The sequence below is a fragment of the Astyanax mexicanus genome, chromosome 10 (genome assembly GCF_023375975.1).
Source record: "Astyanax mexicanus isolate ESR-SI-001 chromosome 10, AstMex3_surface, whole genome shotgun sequence".
Lineage (NCBI taxonomy): Eukaryota > Metazoa > Chordata > Actinopteri > Characiformes > Acestrorhamphidae > Astyanax > Astyanax mexicanus.
Window position 1 is genome coordinate 39843476 of NC_064417.1, and position 21497 is coordinate 39864972.

The 21497-nt window shown below is 41.5% G+C and overlaps 1 protein-coding gene across 50 annotated transcripts in view; it reads left to right on the top strand.

The window, feature by feature from the left end:
* The window catches only part of ahnak (AHNAK nucleoprotein), a 36269-nt gene extending 14798 nt beyond the window's left edge, over positions 1-21471 (top strand). The window contains exons 3-8 of one of the 50 annotated variants that reach the window (XM_049484111.1): positions 640-703; positions 1193-1349; positions 1475-1680; positions 1872-9669; positions 10027-15984; positions 18484-21471. In XM_049484111.1, the coding sequence (XP_049340068.1) occupies positions 1193-1349; positions 1475-1680; positions 1872-9669; positions 10027-15984; positions 18484-20501 (16137 nt within the window). In that variant the 5' untranslated portion in view covers positions 640-703 and the 3' untranslated portion in view covers positions 20502-21471. Of the gene's footprint in view, positions 1-639; positions 704-1192; positions 1350-1474; positions 1681-1871; positions 9957-10026 lie in introns of all 50 variants that reach the window. The other 49 variants (XM_049484083.1, XM_049484081.1, XM_049484084.1 and 46 more) reach the window with 49 other exon arrangements.
* Positions 21472-21497: the final 26 nt, after the last annotated feature.

Consider the following 21497-nt stretch of genomic DNA (forward strand, 5'->3'; position numbering starts at 1 on the left):
AATGCCACTCCTGGTGCAAAATTCAAGCAGTTCAGTTTGGTTTGATGGCTTGTGATCATCCATCTTCCTCTTGATTCTATTCAAAAGGGTTTCAATTTGGTAAAACTAAAGAAACTCATCATTTTTAAGTATACCCTTATTTTTTTCCAAAGCTGTATCTATATAACATATAAAAATCATGCATCTGAGAAAGAAAACTGTTTACTCTGTTATTAATTAATATTGAGAACACTTGCCTCCAGTAAATGCATTGTTGTGTCTACAAAATGAGGCAGCTTTAAACAGAATAGTTTGCTCCATTTGAGTTTGGATCTGATCTATGACCAAACTCAGTTTCCTGAGGCCAGTTTCTAAATGTCCTTCCAAATTTCACAGGGAGAGAGACGATTTCATAGTTGTATTAAACTTGCATATTTTGAAAAAAGGCATTTTATTGCCATCTTGTGGTATTCTGCTCCATGTGTCATAGTTCCTTATGTATGGAATTTGGTAACCATTTACAAACACTTTAACTTTGTAAGAAACCCAAGCAATGGCAAATTAAAAAGAAATACCAGTTCTTTGTTTGATCATGCACTTGTATATTATGATAACTTAGCAAATATTTTTATCAGGATGTTCTGTTTTGTTTATTTTTAGGGAGTGAATCCAGGGCTGATACAGTCCACCATAGGGGACAGGTCAAAGAGAAACAGAATTTAAAGTAAGTATATTTACTGTGGAGTAAAATCTGTACAGTTACTGTTTAAAGAAATACAGGACACACTGTTCTAACCCAAATAATTGATATTGAGACAAATATAAAAAAAGTAGAATAGTTCAGTGATTCTATATTTAGTACCAGAGATTAGTAGTAGCAGATTACATAAGCACAAAATGTTTGCTTGATGGTAAATATGCATGATATAATTCTGTTTCTTCTTTTTAACTACCTATTCTTATTTAGAAAGTGACATTGAGCTGTACACCACCAGATGTCAGTAAAGAATTGGATTTGGATATTGCCAATAATAATTACATAATTACACATTTATAAATCATGCTTTTATTGTAGTTTTACTTAAATTATTGCACACATAAAGTTTACTCTTTGTTTCTACTTCTCTTTCCACCAAAAACCATTGTCTATTAAAAGTTACATTTATTTTTGAATATCAACAAAAATTAATTTTGATTCTTTCCCTCTTTCCAGATGGCTGAAGAAGAGGACACAAGGGAAGTGCTCTTCCCACAGTGGATGGGCGCTGATAAACATGGGCTTACAATAGAGGAAAAAGGTCAAGGAGAAATATTCATCAAAGAAGTAAAAGAAGAGTCCCCTGCTTCTCATACTGGAAGAGTATTTGAAGGTACTCATTATAACCACCTTATAAGTGGACACATATTTATAATACTGTCTTTCCATAACATGTACGATTTCCAAGTGTGCATCTATTGTGTAATTTATGTGCTCTAAATATTTCTCCTCTCACAGGTGATCAAATTGTGGGTGCCACCATTTACTTTGAGAACATGAGCTCAGACGAAACAGCTGAGTTATTGAAAACTCTTAACCGACACAAGGTTGGACTAAAACTACAGCACAAGACAGGAGACAAGTCACCTTGTCGCTCTCCCATGGGCACACTGACCTGGGAAGGACGAAGCGGATTTGGAAGCTCCAGTCCTGACGTCATCCTAGTAAGACTATCCTTTTAATCGTGTGATCTTGTGTAAAGATCCCATGTTGTACATGATGGTAAATGTTTAATAATGATGTATTCATAACAAACTCCTTTCAATGTTTTTTTTTTATCTTTAAAAGTTTTGACATCTTTTTGTACAATATTCAAATATCACAAAAACCTTCTTACTTATTTCTGTGTTTACAGAGCGGGGATGATGAGGACTACAAGAGAATCTACACAAAGAAAATTAAGCCCAGACTGAAGTCTGAGGACCTTGCAGAGGGGGTTGATGTACGTACAGAACGTCACAGCAGCACCAGCAGTGACGGCAGCACTATTACTACCATTACTCGTCGTATTACTACCTACACTGTGGACATACCAGGGGCATCTGGCCAACAGCAGATTGATGTTTCAAGTCCTGAGTTTAAAATTCATGTTTTACCACATGAGCAATCAGATGGGAGCTCTACTCAGATCAGATTGCCACATGGCAGCTTAATAAGTAAAGAAGGTGTAGATGTGAGTGAGGTGAGACTCAGAGATCCAGAAGATAGTTCTTCTGAGGAGCACTGGAGTACAGCACATGTCAAAACAACGATTACAACAAGAGGGACAGAGGGGAGAGGGAAAGATTTGAAATTTAATATGTCTGACACTGGACTGTCAGGGGCAAAAGCACAATGGGAACCAGGGCATTCTGGGTGGAGGCAGCCTGAGATGAGTGGAATAAGTAAAGGTTCAGTCACTACCGATACAAGTAATATTGGTCTATCGGGTAAGGTGGGCATGGAATTAGACAAAGATGCAGGTCGTGTAAGCATTAGTGAAAAGCACTCGAAAGAAAGTGGAAAAGAGTTTGGCATTAGTGTGAACACAGGGGGTGTTATTAATCCACAACTAACAGAACGCAAGATTGTTGTTTCCAAACCAGATATTGAATCTGAAGGTTCAAATGTGAAAGGAGGAAAAGATTTTGTTTCTGGTTTTTCTGTGAGAGTGGGACCACAGCACAGCAATGTATCAATGAAAGGTACAGACCTGTCGTCTTCTGGTGAAGTAAAGCTGACAAATCCATCCATCACTGGACAAAAAATATCTATGCCTGAGGTAGACTTAAGCAGCAAAGGTGCCATTCAGAAAGGAGTTATTGATGTTCCAGTTCAAGGAGTTGAGGTAGACATCAAGGTGCCAAAAGTAGACATTCAAGGAGGTGATGGAAGAGCACAGCAACCTGAAATTAAAATGCCAATAATCTCAGGTCCAAATGTTTCCATGACAGATGTGGAGATAAAGGGTCCAAAACTGAAAGGCAATGTTGATGTCTCTGTTGCACCTAAAGTGGATATTAAAGGTGGAAACATCAATTCTAAAGAAGCAAAAGACACAATTAAGATGTCATCAATACAAATGCCATCTTTTGGGCTAAAGGGTTCAGAGGTTCAACACGCTGAAGCTGACAAAGGACTATCAGTAGACATCAAGACTGCTGACAGCGGAATAAAAGGACTAGATGGAAAAGTAAAGAGCACTAAAGACACATCGTTTATTTCTGGTCCAAACATATCTATGCCTACTGTTGATATCAACTTGAAAGGGTCAAATGTGAAAGGTCCAGATATGGATGTAAACCTTCCTAAAGCTGAAGTTGACATAAAGGGTCCAGCCATAGATATAAAGGCTCCAGAAGTCGACATTGAGGGACCTGATGGAAAAGTGAAGGGGCCAAAATTCAAAATGCCATCCATGTCTGGCCCTAAGGTTTCAATGCCTGATGTGGATTTCAATCTTAAAGGCTCTAAAGTCAAAGGCGGTGTTGATGTGTCAGTTCCAAGGATTGAAGGAGACATAAAGGCACCAAAAGTGGACATCGAAGGCCCAGAAGTAGACATCAAAGGCTCTGAAGGGGGAATCAAGATGCCAAAAATCACAATGCCATCAATTGGTCTAAAAGGTCCTAAGGTTGAAGGTCCCAGTGTGGATGTAAGGATTTCCAAAGCTGAAGTTGACATCAAGGCACCTGAAGCTGAAATTGAGGGACTTGATGGAAATCTGAAAGGTACAGAAATCAAAATGCCATCCACCACTGGCCCTAAGATTTCAATGCCTGATGTGAATTTCAATCTGAAAGGTGCAAAAGTAGAAAGGGGTTTTGATGTGTCAGTTCCAAAGATTGAAGGAGACATAAAGGCGCCAAAAGTGGACATCGAAGGCCCAGAAGTTGACTTTGAAGGACAAAAAGGAGGAGTCAAGATGCCAAAAATCAAAATGCCATCATTTGGAATTAAAGGTCCTAAGGTTGAAGGTCCAGATGTTGATGTAAACCTTCCCAAAGCTGAAGTTGACATAAAGGGTCCAGCTATAGATATTAAGGCTCCAGAGGTCGACATTGAGGGACCTGATGGAAAAGTGAAGGGGCCAACATTCAAAATGCCATCCATCTCCGGCCCTAAGATTTCAATGCCTGATGTGGATTTTAACGCAAAAGGCCCTAAAGTCAAAGGCGGTGTTGATGTGTCAGTTCCAAAGATTGAAGGAGACATAAAGGCACCAAAAGTAGACATCGAAGGCCCAGATGTTGACATAGAAGGCACGAAAGGAGGATTCAAAATGCCAAAAATCAAAATACCATCATTTGGACTTAAAGGTCCTACGGTTGAAGGTCCAGATGTGAATGTGAACCTTCCTAAAGCTGAAGTTGATATTAAAGGTCCAGCCATAGATGTCAAGGCTCCAGAAGTCGACATTGAGGGACCTGATGGAAAAGTGAAGGGGCCAAAACTGACAACGCCATCCATCTCTGGCCCTAAGATTTCAATGCCTGATGTGGATTTCAACATAAAAGGCCCTAAAGTCAAAGGAGGTGTTGATGTGTCAGTTCCAAAGATTGAAGGAGACATAAAGGCACAAAAAGTGGACATCGAAGGCCCAGAGATTGACATAGAAGGCACGAAAGGAGGATTCAAAATGCCAAAAATCAAAATGCCATCATTTGGACTTAAAGGTCCTAAGGTTGAAGGTCCAGATATGGATGTAAACCTTCCTAAAGCTGAAGTTGACATAAAGGGTCCAGCCATAGATATAAAGGCTCCAGAAGTCGACATTGAGGGACCTGATGGAAAAGTGAAGGGGCCAAAATTCAAAATGCCATCCATCTCTGGCCCTAAGATTTCAATGCCTGATGTGGATTTCAATCTTAAAGGCCCTAAAGTCAAAGGGGGTGTGGATGTGTCAGTTTCAAAGATTGAAGGAGACATAAAGGCACCAAAAGTGGACATTGAAGGCCCAGATGTTGACATAGAAGGTCCTGAAGGAGGATTCAAAATGCCAAAAATCAAAATGCCATCATTTGGATTTAAAGGTCCTAAGGTTGAAGGTCCGGATGTGGATGTAAACCTTGCTAAAGCTGAAGTTGATATAAAGGGTCCAGCCATAGACATGAAGGCTCCAGAAGTCGACATTGAGGGACCTGATGGAAAAGTAAAAGGGCCAAAATTCAAAATGCCATCCATCTCTGGCCCTAAGATTTCAATGCCTGATGTGGATTTCAATCTTAAAGGCCCTAAAGGCAAAGGAGGTGTTGATGTGTCAGTTCCAAAGATTGAAGGAGACATAAAGGCACCAAAAGTGGACATCGAAGGCCCAGAGGTTGACATAGAAGGCCCTGAAGGAGGATTCAAAATGCCAAAAATCAAAATGCCATCATTTGGATTTAAAGGTCCTAAGGTTGAAGGTCCGAATGTGGATGTAAACCTTCCTAAAGCTGAAGTTGATATAAAGGGTCCAGGCATAGATATTAAGGCTCCAGAAGTCGACATTGAGGGACCTGATGGAAAAGTGAAGGGGCCAAAATTCAAAATGCCATCTATCTCTGGCCCTAAGATTTCAATGCCTGATGTGGATTTCAATCTGAAAGGCCCTAAAGTCAAAGGGGGTGTGGATGTGTCAGTTCCAAAGATTGAAGGAGACATAAAGGCACCAAAAGTGGACATCGAAGGCCAAGATGTTGACATAGAAGGTCCTGAAGGAGGATTCAAAATGCCAAACATCAAAATGCCATCATTTGGATTTAAAGGTCCTAAGGTTGAAGGTCCGGATGTGGATGTAAACCTTGCTAAAGCTGAAGTTGATATAAAGGGTCCAGCCATAGACATGAAGGCTCCAGAAGTCGACATTGAAGGACCTGATGGAAAAGTAAAAGGGCCAAAATTCAAAATGCCATCCATCTCTGGCCCTAAGATTTCAATGCCTGATGTGGATTTCAATCTGAAAGGCCCTAAAGTCAAAGGGGGTGTGGATGTGTCAGTTCCAAAGATTGAAGGAGACATAAAGGCACCAAAAGTGGACATCGAAGGCCCAGAGATTGACATAGAAGGTCCTGAAGGAGGATTCAAAATGCCAAAAATCAAAATGCCATCATTTGGATTTAAAGGTCCTAAGGTTGAAGGTCCGGATATGGATGTAAACCTTCCTAAAGCTGAAGTTGATATAAAGGGTCCAGCCATAGATATCAAGGCTCCAGAAGTCGACATCGAGGGACCTGACGGAAAAGTGAAGGGGCCAAAATTCAAAATGCCATCCATCTCTGGCCCTAAGATTTCAATGCCTGACGTGGATTTCAATCTTAAAGGCCCTAAAGTCAAAGGAGGTGTTGATGTGTCAGTTCCAAAGATTGAAGGAGACCTAAATGCTCCGAAAGTGGACATCGAAGGCCCAGAGTTTGACATAGAAGGCCCTGAAGGAGGATTCAAAATGCCAAAAATCAAAATGCCATCATTTGGATTTAAAGGTCCTAAGGTTGAAGGTCCGGATGTGGATGTGAACCTTCCTAAAGCTGAAGTTGATATAAAGGGTCCAGCCATAGATATCAAGGCTCCAGAAGTCGACATCGAGGGACCTGATGGAAAAGTGAAGGGGCCAAAATTCAAAATGCCATCCATCTCTGGCCCTAAGATTTCAATGCCTGACATAGATTTCAATCTTAAAGGCCCTAAAGTCAAAGGAGGTGTTGATGTGTCAGCTCCAAAGATTGAAGGAGACCTAAAAGCTCCGAAAGTGGACATTGAAGGCCCAGAGGTTGACATAGAAGGCCCTGAAGGAGGATTCAAAATGCCAAAAATCAAAATGCCATCATTTGGATTTAAAGGTCCTAAGGTTGAAGGTCCGGATGTGGATGTAAACCTTCCTAAAGCTGAAGTTGATATAAAGGGTCCAGGCATAGATATTAAGGCTCCGGAAGTCGACATTGAGGGACCTGATGGAAAAGTGAAGGGGCCAAAATTCAAAATGCCATCTATCTCTGGCCCTAAGATTTCAATGCCTGATGTGGATTTCAATCTGAAAGGCCCTAAAGTCAAAGGGGGTGTGGATGTGTCAGTTCCAAAGATTGAAGGAGACATAAAGGCACCAAAAGTGGACATCGAAGGCCCAGATGTTGACATAGAAGGTCCTGAAGGAGGATTCAAAATGCCAAACATCAAAATGCCATCATTTGGATTTAAAGGTCCTAAGGTTGAAGGTCCGGATGTGGATGTAAACCTTGCTAAAGCTGAAGTTGATATAAAGGGTCCAGCCATAGACATGAAGGCTCCAGAAGTCGACATTGAGGGACCTGATGGAAAAGTAAAAGGGCCAAAATTCAAAATGCCATCCATCTCTGGCCCTAAGATTTCAATGCCTGATGTGGATTTCAATCTGAAAGGCCCTAAAGTCAAAGGGGGTGTGGATGTGTCAGTTCCAAAGATTGAAGGAGACATAAAGGCACCAAAAGTGGACATCGAAGGCCCAGAGATTGACATAGAAGGTCCTGAAGGAGGATTCAAAATGCCAAAAATCAAAATGCCATCATTTGGATTTAAAGGTCCTAAGGTTGAAGGTCCGGATATGGATGTAAACCTTCCTAAAGCTGAAGTTGATATAAAGGGTCCAGCCATAGATATCAAGGCTCCAGAAGTCGACATCGAGGGACCTGACGGAAAAGTGAAGGGGCCAAAATTCAAAATGCCATCCATCTCTGGCCCTAAGATTTCAATGCCTGACGTGGATTTCAATCTTAAAGGCCCTAAAGTCAAAGGAGGTGTTGATGTGTCAGTTCCAAAGATTGAAGGAGACCTAAATGCTCCGAAAGTGGACATCGAAGGCCCAGAGTTTGACATAGAAGGCCCTGAAGGAGGATTCAAAATGCCAAAAATCAAAATGCCATCATTTGGATTTAAAGGTCCTAAGGTTGAAGGTCCGGATGTGGATGTGAACCTTCCTAAAGCTGAAGTTGATATAAAGGGTCCAGCCATAGATATCAAGGCTCCAGAAGTCGACATCGAGGGACCTGATGGAAAAGTGAAGGGGCCAAAATTCAAAATGCCATCCATCTCTGGCCCTAAGATTTCAATGCCTGACATAGATTTCAATCTTAAAGGCCCTAAAGTCAAAGGAGGTGTTGATGTGTCAGCTCCAAAGATTGAAGGAGACCTAAAAGCTCCGAAAGTGGACATTGAAGGCCCAGAGGTTGACATAGAAGGCCCTGAAGGAGGATTCAAAATGCCAAAAATCAAAATGCCATCATTTGGATTTAAAGGTCCTAAGGTTGAAGGTCCGGATGTGGATGTAAACCTTCCTAAAGCTGAAGTTGATATAAAGGGTCCAGGCATAGATATTAAGGCTCCGGAAGTCGACATTGAGGGACCTGATGGAAAAGTGAAGGGGCCAAAATTCAAAATGCCATCTATCTCTGGCCCTAAGATTTCAATGCCTGATGTGGATTTCAATCTGAAAAGCCCTAAAGTCAAAGGGGGTGTGGATGTGTCAGTTCCAAAGATTGAAGGAGACATAAAGGCACCAAAAGTGGACATCGAAGGCCCAGATGTTGACATAGAAGGTCCTGAAGGAGGATTCAAAATGCCAAAAATCAAAATGCCATCATTTGGATTTAAAGGTCCTAAGGTTGAAGGTCCGGATATGGATGTAAACCTTCCTAAAGCTGAAGTTGATATAAAGGGTCCAGCCATAGATATCAAGGCTCCAGAAGTCGACATCGAGGGACCTGACGGAAAAGTGAAGGGGCCAAAATTCAAAATGCCATCCATCTCTGGCCCTAAGATTTCAATGCCTGACGTGGATTTCAATCTTAAAGGCCCTAAAGTCAAAGGAGGTGTTGATGTGTCAGTTCCAAAGATTGAAGGAGACCTAAATGCTCCGAAAGTGGACATCGAAGGCCCAGAGTTTGACATAGAAGGCCCTGAAGGAGGATTCAAAATGCCAAAAATCAAAATGCCATCATTTGGATTTAAAGGTCCTAAGGTTGAAGGTCCGGATGTGGATGTGAACCTTCCTAAAGCTGAAGTTGATATAAAGGGTCCAGCCATAGATATCAAGGCTCCAGAAGTCAACATCGAGGGACCTGATGGAAAAGTGAAGGGGCCAAAATTCAAAATGCCATCCATCTCTGGCCCTAAGATTTCAATGCCTGATGTGGATTTCAATCTTAAAGGCCCTAAAGTCAAAGGGGGTGTGGATGTGTCAGTTCCAAAGATTGAAGGAGACCTAAAAGCTCCAAAAGTGGACATTGAAGGCCCAGAGGTTGACATAGAAGGCCCTGAAGGAGGATTCAAAATGCCAAAAATCAAAATGCCATCATTTGGATTTAAAGGTCCTAAGGTTGAAGGTCCGGATATGGATGTAAACCTTCCTAAAGCTGAAGTTGATATAAAGGGTCCAGCCATAGATATCAAGGCTCCAGAAGTCGACATCGAGGGACCTGATGGAAAAGTGAAGGGGCCAAAATTCAAAATGCCATCCATCTCTGGCCCTAAGATTTCAATGCCTGACATGGATTTCAATCTTAAAGGCCCTAAAGTCAAAGGAGGTGTTGATGTGTCAGCTCCAAAGATTGAAGGAGACCTAAAAGCTCCGAAAGTGGACATTGAAGGCCCAGAGGTTGACATAGAAGGCCCTGAAGGAGGATTCAAAATGCCAAAAATCAAAATGCCATCATTTGGATTTAAAGGTCCTAAGGTTGAAGGTCCGGATGTTGATGTAAACCTTCCTAAAGCTGAAGTTGATGTTAAGGGTCCGGCCATAGATATCAAGGCACCAGAAGTCGACATCGAGGGACCTGATGGAAAAGTGAAGGGGCCAAAATTCAAAATGCCATCCATCTCTGGCCCTAAGATTTCAATGCCTGACGTGGATTTCAATCTTAAAGGCCCTAAAGTCAAAGGAGGTGTTGATGTGTCAGTTCCAAAGATTGAAGGAGATCTAAAAGCTCCGAAAGTGGACATTGAAGGCCCAGAGGTTGACATAGAAGGCCCTGAAGGAGGATTCAAAATGCCAAAAATCAAAATGCCTTCATTTGGATTTAAAGGTCCTAAGGTTGAAGGTCCGGATATGGATGTGAACCTTCCTAAAGCTGAAGTTGATATAAAGGGTCCCGCCATAGATATCAAGGCTCCAGAAGTCAACATCGAGGGACCAGATGGAAAAGTGAAGGGGCCAAAATTCAAAATGCCTTCTATCTCTGGACCTAAGATTTCAATGCCTGATGTGGATTTCAATCTGAAAGGCCCTAAAGTCAAAGGAGGTGTGGATGTGTCAGTTCCAAAGGTTGAAGGAGATATAAAGGCACCAAAAGTGGACATCGAAGGCCCAGAGGTTGATATAGAAGGCCCTGAAGGAGGATTCAAAATGCCTAAAATCAAAATGCCATCATTTGGATTTAAAGGTCCTAAGGTTGAAGGTCCGGATATGGATGTAAACCTTCCTAAAGCTGAAGTTGATATTAAGGGTCCCGCCATAGATATCAAGGCACCAGAAGTCGACATCGAGGGACCTGATGGAAAAGTGAAGGGGCCAAAATTCAAAATGCCATCCATCTCTGGCCCTAAGATTTCAATGCCTGACGTGGATTTCAATCTTAAAGGCCCTAAGGTCAAAGGAGGAGTTGATGTGTCAGTTCCAAAGATTGAAGGAGACCTAAATGCTCCGAAAGTGGACATCGAAGGCCCAGAGGTTGACATAGAAGGCCCTGAAGGAGGATTCAAAATGCCAAAAATCAAAATGCCATCATTTGGATTTAAAGGTCCTAAGGTTGAAGGTCCGGATATGGATGTGAACCTTCCTAAAGCTGAAGTTGATATAAAGGGTCCCGCCATAGATATCAAGGCACCAGAAGTCGACATCGAGGGACCTGATGGAAAAGTGAAGGGGCCAAAATTCAAAATGCCATCCATCTCTGGCCCTAAGATTTCAATGCCTGACATGGATTTCAATCTTAAAGGCCCTAAAGTCAAAGGAGGTGTTGATGTGTCAGTTCCAAAGATTGAAGGAGACCTAAAAGCTCCGAAAGTGGACATTGAAGGCCCAGAGGTTGACATAGAAGGCCCTGAGGGAGGATTCAAAATGCCAAAAATCAAAATGCCATCATTTGGATTTAAAGGTCCCAAGGTTGAAGGTCCGGATATGGATGTGAACCTTCCTAAAGCTGAAGTTGATATAAAGGGTCCCGCCATAGATATCAAGGCTCCAGAAGTCAACATCGAGGGACCAGATGGAAAAGTGAAGGGGCCAAAATTCAAAATGCCTTCTATCTCTGGACCTAAGATTTCAATGCCTGATGTGGATTTCAATCTGAAAGGCCCTAAAGTCAAAGGGGGTGTGGATGTGTCAGTTCCAAAGGTTGAAGGAGATATAAAGGCACCAACAGTGGACATCGAAGGCCCAGAGGTTGACATAGAAGGTCCTGAAGGAGGATTCAAAATGCCAAAAATCAAAATGCCATCATTTGGATTTAAAGGTCCTAAGGTTGAAGGTCCGGATATGGATGTAAACCTTCCTAAAGCTGAAGTTGATATAAAGGGTCCAGCCATAGATATCAAGGCTCCAGAAGTTGACATTGAGGGACCTGATGGAAAAGTGAAGGGGCCAAAATTCAAAATGCCATCCATCTCTGGCCCTAAGATTTCAATGCCTGACGTGGATTTCAATCTTAAAGGCCCTAAAGTCAAAGGAGGTGTTGATGTGTCAGTTCCAAAGATTGAAGGAGACCTAAAAGCTCCGAAAGTGGACATTGAAGGCCCAGAGGTTGACATAGAAGGTCCTGAAGGAGGATTCAAAATGCCAAAAATCAAAATGCCATCATTTGGATTTAAAGGTCCTAAGGTTGAAGGTCCGGATATGGATGTAAACCTTCCTAAAGCTGAAGTTGATATTAAGGGTCCCGCCATAGATATCAAGGCTCCAGAAGTCGACATCGAGGGACCTGATGGAAAAGTGAAGGGGCCAAAATTCAAAATGCCATCCATCTCTGGCCCTAAGATTTCAATGCCTGATGTGGATTTCAATCTTAAAGGCCCTAAAGTCAAAGGGGGTGTGGATGTGTCAGTTCCAAAGATTGAAGGAGATGTAAAGGCACCAAAAGTGGACATCGAAGGCCCAGAGGTTGACATAGAAGGTCCTGAAGGAGGATTCAAAATGCCAAAAATCAAAATGCCATCATTTGGATTTAAAGGTCCTAAGGTTGAAGGTCCGGATATGGATGTAAGCCTTCCTAAAGCTGAAGTTGATATAAAGGGTCCAGCCATAGATATCAAGGCTCCAGATGTTGACATTGAGGGACCTGATGGAAAAGTGAAGGGGCCAAAATTCAAAATGCCATCCATCTCTGGCCCTAAGATTTCAATGCCTGACATGGATTTCAATCTTAAAGGCCCTAAAGTCAAAGGTGGTGTTGATGTGTCAATTCCAAAGATTGAAGGAGATCTAAAATCTCCAAAAATGGACATCGAAGGCCCAGAGGTTGACATAGAAGGTCCTGAAGGAGGATTCAAAATGCCAAAAATCAAAATGCCATCATTTGGATTTAAAGGTCCTAAGGTTGAAGGTCCGGATATGGATGTAAACCTTCCTAAAGCTGAAGTTGATATTAAGGGTCCCGCCATAGATATCAAGGCTCCAGAAGTCGACATTGAGGGACCTGATGGAAAAGTGAAGGGGCCAAAATTCAAAATGCCATCCATCTCTGGCCCTAAGATTTCAATGCCTGATGTGGATTTCAATCTTAAAGGGCCTAAAGTCAAAGGGGGTGTGGATGTGTCAGTTCCAAAGATTGAAGGAGACATAAAGGCACCAAAAGTGGACATCGAAGGCCCAGAGGTTGACATAGAAGGTCCTGAAGGAGGATTCAAAATGCCAAAAATGAAAATGCCATCATTTGGATTTAAAGGTCCTAAGGTTGAACGTCCGGATATGGATGTAAACCTTCCTAAAGCTGAAGTTGATATAAAAAGTCCAGCCATAGATATCAAGGCTCCAGAAGTTGATATTGAGGGACCTGATGGAAAAGTGAAGGGGCCAAAATTCAAAATGCCATCCATCTCTGGCCCTAAGATTTCAATGCCTGACATGGATTTCAATCTTAAAGGCCCTAAAGTCAAAGGTGGTGTTGATGTGTCAGTTCCAAAGATTGAAGGAGATCTAAAATCTCCAAAAATGGACATCGAAGGCCCAGAGGTTGACATAGAAGGCCCTGAAGGAGGATTCAAAATGCCAAAAATGAAAATGCCATCATTTGGATTTAAAGGTCCTAAGGTTGAAGGTCCGGATATGGATGTAAACCTTCCTAAAGCTGAAGTTGATATAAAAAGTCCAGCCATAGATATCAAGGCTCCAGAAGTTGATATTGAGGGACCTGATGGAAAAGTGAAGGGGCCAAAATTCAAAATGCCATCCATCTCTGGCCCTAAGATTTCAATGCCTGATGTGGATTTCAATCTTAAAGGCCCCAAGGTCAAAGGGGGTGTCGATGTATCAGTTCCTAAGATCGAAGGGGACATCACCGCGCCAAAAATGGAAATCGAGTGCCCAGACGTTGACATTGAAGGTCCTGAAGGAGGACTCAAAATGCCAAAAATCAAAATTCCATCATTTGGACTTAAAGGTCCTAAAGTTGAAGCTGAAGTTGACATAAAAGGATGTGAAACAGATATCAAGGCACCAGATTTTGAAATTGAGGGACCTGATGCAAAAGTAAAGGGGCCAAAATTCAAGATGCCATCTTTATCAGGTCCAAAGATTTCTATGCCTGATGTGGACTTAAACCTGAAGGGCCCAAAACTAAAAACTGACATTGAAGGAGATATTACTGTGCCTAAAGTAGAACTTGAAGGCGCCAAAGTCAACCTAGATGTTCCTGAAAGTAGCCTGAAAAAGAAGGGTGGATTTAAGTTGCCAAAATTCAAAATGCCAAAGTTTGGATTTAAATCACCCAAGGCTGATGTACCAAATGTCGATGTCAGTTTGCCTGAAGCCGAGTTGGAAATGAAGGGAGGAAATGTTAACATCAAGAGTCCTTCAACTGACATAGAGTTACCAGAAGGAAAGATTAAAGGACCTAAAATTAAAATGCCATCTATCTCTGGACCAAAAATATCTATGCCTGATGTAGACCTCAAGCTTAAGGGACCCAAAATTGAGGGAGATGTAAATGTGTCTGTTCCAAAGGTTAAAGGTGACATCAATGCACCAAAAATAGACATTGAAGGTCCAGACATTGACTTGGAGGGACCAGACGGTGGCCTTAAGATGCCTAAAATCAAGATGCCATCATTTGGCATTAAAGGGCCAAAGGTGGAGGGCCCTGACATTGATGTAAATTTGCCAAAGGCTGATATTGATATCAAAGGACCAGACTTTGACATTAAAAGTCCAGAAATTGACATTGAAGGACCAGAAGGAAAAATCAAGGGTTCCAAATTCAAAATGCCATCATTTGGATTTAAAGGACCAAAAGTGGAGGGCCCCGATGTTGATGTGAATCTGCCAAAGGGTGATATTGATCTTAAAGCCCCCAAGATGGATGTAAAAAGTCCAGAAATTGACATTGAAGGCCCAGAAGGAAAAATCAAAGGACCCAAATTCAAAATGCCCACCATATCAGGTCCAAAGATCTCAATGCCTGATGTTGACCTCAACCTTAAAGGCCCCAAAGTAAAGGGAGGTGTTGATATGTCAATTCCAAAGATTGAAGGTGACATTAAAGCGCCCAAAGTTGACATTGAAGGTCCAGAAATTGATGTGGAGGGACCAGAGGGTGGTTTCAAAATGCCCAAAATCAAAATGCCATCATTTGGATTTAAAGGACCAAAAGTGGAGGGTCCAGATGTTGATGTGAATCTTCCAAAGGGTGATATTGATCTCAAAGGCCCCAAGATTGATGTCAAAACTCCAGAAATTGACATTGAAGGTCCAGAAGGAAAAATCAAGGGTCCCAAATTCAAAATGCCCACCATATCAGGTCCAAAGATCTCCATGCCTGATGTTGACCTCAACCTTAAAGGCCCCAAAGTAAAGGGAGGTGTTGATATGTCAGTTCCAAAGATTGAAGGTGACATTAAATCGCCCAAAGTTGACATTGAAGGTCCAGAAATTGATGTGGAGGGACCAGAGGGTGGTTTCAAAATGCCCAAAATCAAAATGCCATCATTTGGATTTAAAGGACCAAAAGTGGAGGGTCCAGATGTTGATGTGAATCTTCCAAAGGGTGATATTGATCTCAAAGGCCCCAAGATTGATGTCAAAACTCCAGAAATTGACATTGAAGGTCCAGACGGAAAAATCAAGGGTCCCAAATTCAAAATGCCCACCATATCAGGTCCAAAGATCTCCATGCCTGATATTGACCTCAACCTTAAAGGCCCAAAAGTAAAGGGAGGTGTGGATGTGTCAGTTCCAAAGATTGAAGGTGACATTAAAGCGCCCAAAGTTGACATTGAAGGTCCAGAAATTGATGTGGAGGGACCAGAGGGTGGTTTCAAAATGCCCAAAATAAAAATGCCATCATTTGGATTTAAAGGACCAAAAGTGGAGGGCCCTGATGTTGATGTAAATCTGCCAAAGGGTGATACTGATCTCAAAGGCCCTAAGATTGATGTAAAAAGTCCAGAAATTGACATTGAAGGCCCAGACGGAAAAATCAAGGGTCCCAAATTCAAAATGCCTACTATATCAGGTCCAAAGATCTCAATGCCTGATGTTGACTTTAATATTGGAGGCCCCAAAGTTAAAGGAGATGTGGATGTGTCTGTTCCGAAGATTGAATGTGACATTAAACCACCAAAAGTTGACATTGCAGGTCCAGAAATTGATGTGGAGGGACCCGAGGGCGGGTTCAAAATGCCCAAAATCAAAATGCCCACCATATCCGGTCCAAAGATCTCCATGCCTGATGTTGACCTCAACCTTAAAGGCCCCAAAGTAAAGGGAGGTGTTGATATGTCAGTTCCAAAGATTGAAGGTGACATTAAAGTGCCCAAAGTTGACATTGAAGGTCCAGAAATTGATGTGGAGGGACCAGAGGGTGGTTTCAAAATGCCTAAAATCAAAATGCCATCATTTGGATTTAAAGGACCAAAAGTGGAGGGCCCTGATGTTGATGTAAATCTGCCAAAGGGTGATATTGATCTCAAAGGCCCTAGGATTGATGTAAAAAGTCCAGAAATTGACATTGAAGGCCCAGAAGGAAAAATCAAAGGACCCAAATTCAAAATGCCCACCATATCAGGTCCAAAGATCTCAATGCCTGATGTTGACCTCAACCTTAAAGGCCCCAAAGTAAAGGGAGGTGTAGATATGTCAATTCCAAAGATTGAAGGTGACATTAAAGCGCCCAAAGTTGACATTGAAGGTCCAGAAATTGATGTGGAGGGACCAGAGGGTGGTTTCAAAATGCCCAAAATCAAAATGCCATCATTTGGATTTAAAGGACCAAAAGTGGAGGGCCCTGATGTTGATGTAAACCTGCCAAAGGGTGATCTTGATCTCAAAGGCCCTAGGATTGATGTAAAAAGTCCAGAAATTGACATTGAAGGCCCAGAAGGAAAAATCAAGGGTCCCAAATTCAAAATGCCCACTATATCAGGTCCAAAGTTGTCCATGCCTGATGTTGACCTCAACCTTAAAGGCCCCAAAGTAAAGGGAGGTGTGGATGTGTCAGTTCCAAAGATTGAAGGGGACATTAAAGCACCAAAAGTTGACATTGAAGGTCCAGAAATTGATGTGGAGGGACCAGAGGGTGGTTTCAAAATGCCCAAAATCAAAATGCCATCATTTGGATTTAAAGGACCAAAAGTGGAGGGTCCAGATGTTGATGTGAATCTTCCAAAGGGTGATATTGATCTCAAAGGCCCCAAGATTGACGTCAAAACTCCAGAAATTGATATTGAAGGGCCAGAGGGAAAGATCAAGGGTCCCAAATTCAAAATGCCCACCATATCAAGTCCAAAGATCTCCATGCCTGATGTTGACCTCAACCTTAAAGGCCCAAAAGTAAAGGGAGGTGTTGATATGTCAGTTCCAAAGATTGAAGGTGACATTAAAGCTCCCAAAGTTGACCTTGAAGGTCCAGAAATTGATGTGGAGGGACCAGAGGGTGGTTTCAAAATGCCCAAAATCAAAATGCCATCATTTGGATTTAAAGGACCAAAAGTGGAGGGCCCTGATGTTGATGTAAATCTGCCAAAGGGTGATTTTGATCTCAAAGGCCCTACGATTGATGTAAAAAGTCCAGAAATTGACATTGAAGGCCCAGAAGGAAAAATCAAGGGACCCAAATTCAAAATGCCCACCATATCAGGTCCAAAGATCTCAATGCCTGATGTTGACCTCAACCTTAAAGGCCCCAAAGTAAAGGGAGGTGTTGATATGTCAGTTCCAAAGATTGAAGGTGACATTAAAGCGCCCAAAGTTGACATTGAGGGTCCAGAAATTGATGTGGAGGGACCAGAGGGGGGTTTCAAAATGCCCAAAATCAAAATGCCGTCATTTGGATTTAAAGGACCAAAAGTGGAGGGCCCTGATGTTGATATAAATCTGCCAAAGGGTGATCTTGATCTCAAAGGCCCTAGTATTAATCTAAAGAGTCCAGAAATTGACATTGAAGGCCCAGAAGGAAAAATCAAAGGACCCAAATTCAAAATGCCCACCATATCAGGTCCAAAGATCTCCATGCCTGATGTTGACCTCAACCTTAAAGGCCCCAAAGTAAAGGGAGGTGTTGATATGTCAGTTCCAAAGATTGAAGGTGACATTAAAGCGCCCAAAGTTGATATTGAAGGTCCAGAAATTGATGTGGAGGGACCAGAGGGTGGTTTCAAAATGCCCAAAATCAAAATGCCATCATTTGGATTTAAAGGACCAAAAGTGGAGGGCCCCGATGTTGATGTAAACCTGCCAAAGGGTGATCTTGATCTCAAAGGCCCTAGGATTGATGTAAAAAGTCCAGAAATCGACATTGAAGGCCCAGAAGGAAAAATCAAGGGTCCCAAATTCAAAATGCCCACTATATCAGGTCCAAAAATGTCCATGCCTGATGTTGACCTCAACCTTAAAGGCCCCAAAGTAAAGGGAGGTGTGGATGTGTCAGTTCCAAAGATTGAAGGGGACATTAAAGCACCAAAAGTTGACATTGAAGGCCCAGAAATTGATGTGGAGGGACCAGAGGGTGGTTTCAAAATGCCCAAAATCAAAATGCCATCATTTGGATTTAAAGGACCGAAAGTGGAGGGTCCAGATGTTGATGTGAATCTTCCAAAGGGTGATATTGATCTCAAAGGCCCCAAGATTGACGTCAAAACTCCAGAAATTGATATTGAAGGGCCAGAGGGAAAGATCAAGGGTCCCAAATTCAAAATGCCCACCATATCAAGTCCAAAGATCTCCATGCCTGATGTTGACCTCAACCTTAAAGGCCCCAAAGTAAAGGGAGGTGTTGATATGTCAGTTCCAAAGGTTGAAGGGGACATTAAAGCACCAAAAGTTGAAGTTGAAGGTCCAGAAATTGATGTGGAGGGACCAGAGGGTGGTTTCAAAATGCCCAAAATCAAAATGCCATCATTTGGATTTAAAGGACCAAAAGTGGAGGGCCCTGATGTTGATGTAAATCTGCCAAAGGGTGATATTGATCTCAAAGGCCCTAGGATTGATGTAAAAAGTCCAGAAATCGACATTGAAGGACCAGAAGGAAAAATCAAGGGTCCCAAATTCAAAATGCCCACCATATCAGGTCCAAAGATCTCCATGCCTGATGTTGACCTCAACCTTAAAGGTCCAAAAGTAAAGGGAGGTGTTGATATGTCAGTTCCAAAGATTGAAGGGGACATTAAAGCACCAAAAGTTGACATTGAAGGTCCAGAAATTAATGTGGAGGGACCAGAGGGTGGTTTAAAAATGCCCAAAATCAAAATGCCATCATTTGGACTGAAAGGACCGAAAGTGGAGGGCCCTGATGTTGATATAAATCTTCCAAAAGGTGATATTGACATTAAAGTTCCTGGATCCAAACTGAAGGGAGATATAGATTTGTCTGCTTCAAATATTGAAGGTGATATAAAGACACCAAAAGTAGATATTGAGGGACCAGGTGTTAATTTTGAGGGGCCAGAAGGAGGTTTAAAAATGCCCAAAATTAAAATGCCAGCCTTTGGATTAAAGGCTCCCAAAGTGGAGGGTACAGACATGGATGTGCAGGTGCAGCTTTCCAAACCTGATGTTGACATAAAAGGCCCAAGCATTAATACCAAAGCCCCTAAAATCAGTGGTAAAATCCCGAAAACTGATGTGGAAGGCAGTCTCGAAGGTCTTGGTGCAGAGGTTAATTTAAAAGGAAAGAAGGATAAAGTCAAGACGCCGAAGGTGAAAGGAAAGGTCAGAACTGATATTGACACTGGTGCAGCAGAGATAGACTCTCCTGATCTGCACTTCAAAGGGCCCAAGGTCAAAAAGCCACTGTTTGGAAAACTACATTTTCCTGATGTGGAATTTGACATCAAAAAATCATCTCCAAAGGTTAAAGGTGGCGCTGGAGCTTCAAAGTCTGTATCTGGAAATTTAAAAGGAACGTTTGAAAGCGGAGTTCCCTCGATTGATGCTGAAGGTGTTAAAGTAGAAGCAGGAGCTAAGAATGTACAGTTGAAGATGCCAGATGTAAAGGTCAAAGGACCTCAAGGGGTTATTTTGGATGAACAGAAAGGAGAAATAGGAGCAAGCACAGATGTAGGAGTCTCAGGTAAAATTGAGTATCCCGAGGGTAGTGTAACATTTCCAAAGATGAAAGTGCCAAAGTTTGGAATCGCTTTGCCCCATATAGAGGGAAGGGAGATGGGTGTTGATGTAGGTTCAGGAGAACTAACTGCTGGAGCCAATGTTAGTTCTCAGAGTCTAGAAATGCAAAGTCCAGAACTGAAAAACAGTGGTGGAAAAGTCAAAGTTAAAAAGCCACGATTCTTTGGCAAGTCAAAAACCAAGGGTGGTAGTGCAGCTGACCTTACAGTTCAAGGACCTGAGATTGCATTTACAGGCGAGGGAGGTGCTAACGTGTCTAAAGAGTTAAGCTTGAGTTCTGGGGAACTGATAGGTGGAAAGATGGTAGCGGGTGGTTCTGGGTTGAAAATTTCACCGAAGAGTAAATCTGCTTCACTTGATCTCTACAAGAAATCCAGGCATCGTTCTTCTTCACTGAGTGATGAAGGAGAACTAGCTTCCCCCAGCTCTATTGAAGGGCATTTACATACAGAAAGTGGTAACATTTCAGTGGATGTTGGAGATGCTAAGGTGAAAGGAAAAAAAGGAAAGTTAAAGTTTGGCACATTTGGTGGGTTTGGCTCAAAGTCCAAGGGGTCCTATGAAGTGACACTTGGAGATGATAATGAAGCTAGGGTTGAAGGAGCTGGTGGAGTTGTTCTCCCATCAAAGAAATCAAGAATTTCATCATCATCTAGCAGTGATAGTGGTTCAAAGAGTGGTTTTCGCTTCCCAAAAGTTGAAATAGCAGTTTCACCAAAAAAATAACGTGATACCATTGTGATACTATTAAAGGCACTAATCTTCTAGCCATTTTCTATACTTTTTGTGGACATCTACATTTTTAAGCCTCACTTAAATACAGTGCACTGTCATAAACAGACACATTATGTTTGTTTTATTGTCTTTACCCCCTGAATTATTTTCTTTTTTATTTTGGGGTACAGGTCATGTATTTTAAATCTCAATGTAACTGTAAATAAGATAAATTTGTATTGTAATTTTAAATGTGTTTTGTAAATAGAAAAAAGGAGCCTATTACATTTTAAATTCAATATCATGACAAATGGCTAGTTGGATGGAAATATCTACATCTGGTTTAACTTTTCTGTGATAATATATTTTTGTATTTTTTAAAGGGGAAATGGTTTAGTAATCATTGACATTGACAGTAGCTCATTTCACAAATACAGTTCCAGGAAAATAACTAAATGTTATATATGAGGTTTTATAATTCTGAAACTAAATAATCCCTGCTGTATATTACTTAAAAATGAACTGAATTGACCATGCCCTCAACTGTCGATACATTGTAAAAATTGTAAATAAACTGCTGACAATAACAAAATACATTAAGGGTATGAATTTAAGACTGAGTAAATAGAACACAAGGATTTATAATCTCATCATGATGTAGTCTATCCAAAGATTATTTGCCAAAGTATTTATAAGAAATGTGAATTTTTTATCCTAAAAACAAATAACAAATTAAAGGGTTACAAATAATAACTTTACAAATGCCCATGTTTTAGCAACAGCACTTTCATATATTTATCCTATTTTCTCTTTTCCTCTCACTGAATTGATTTTCTGTGCTGTACAGAATGCAGAGCAATGACTACAGAATATGCAACAGGGCAATGCCCATATGGGACATTTATGCTACAGGTTTCTCAACTGTTTCTTATATTGTTTTCTGTCAGCTGCAAAACAAACCAAATAAAGTGTTCAATTACAATGTGTTTGTGTGTTTAATATATTATA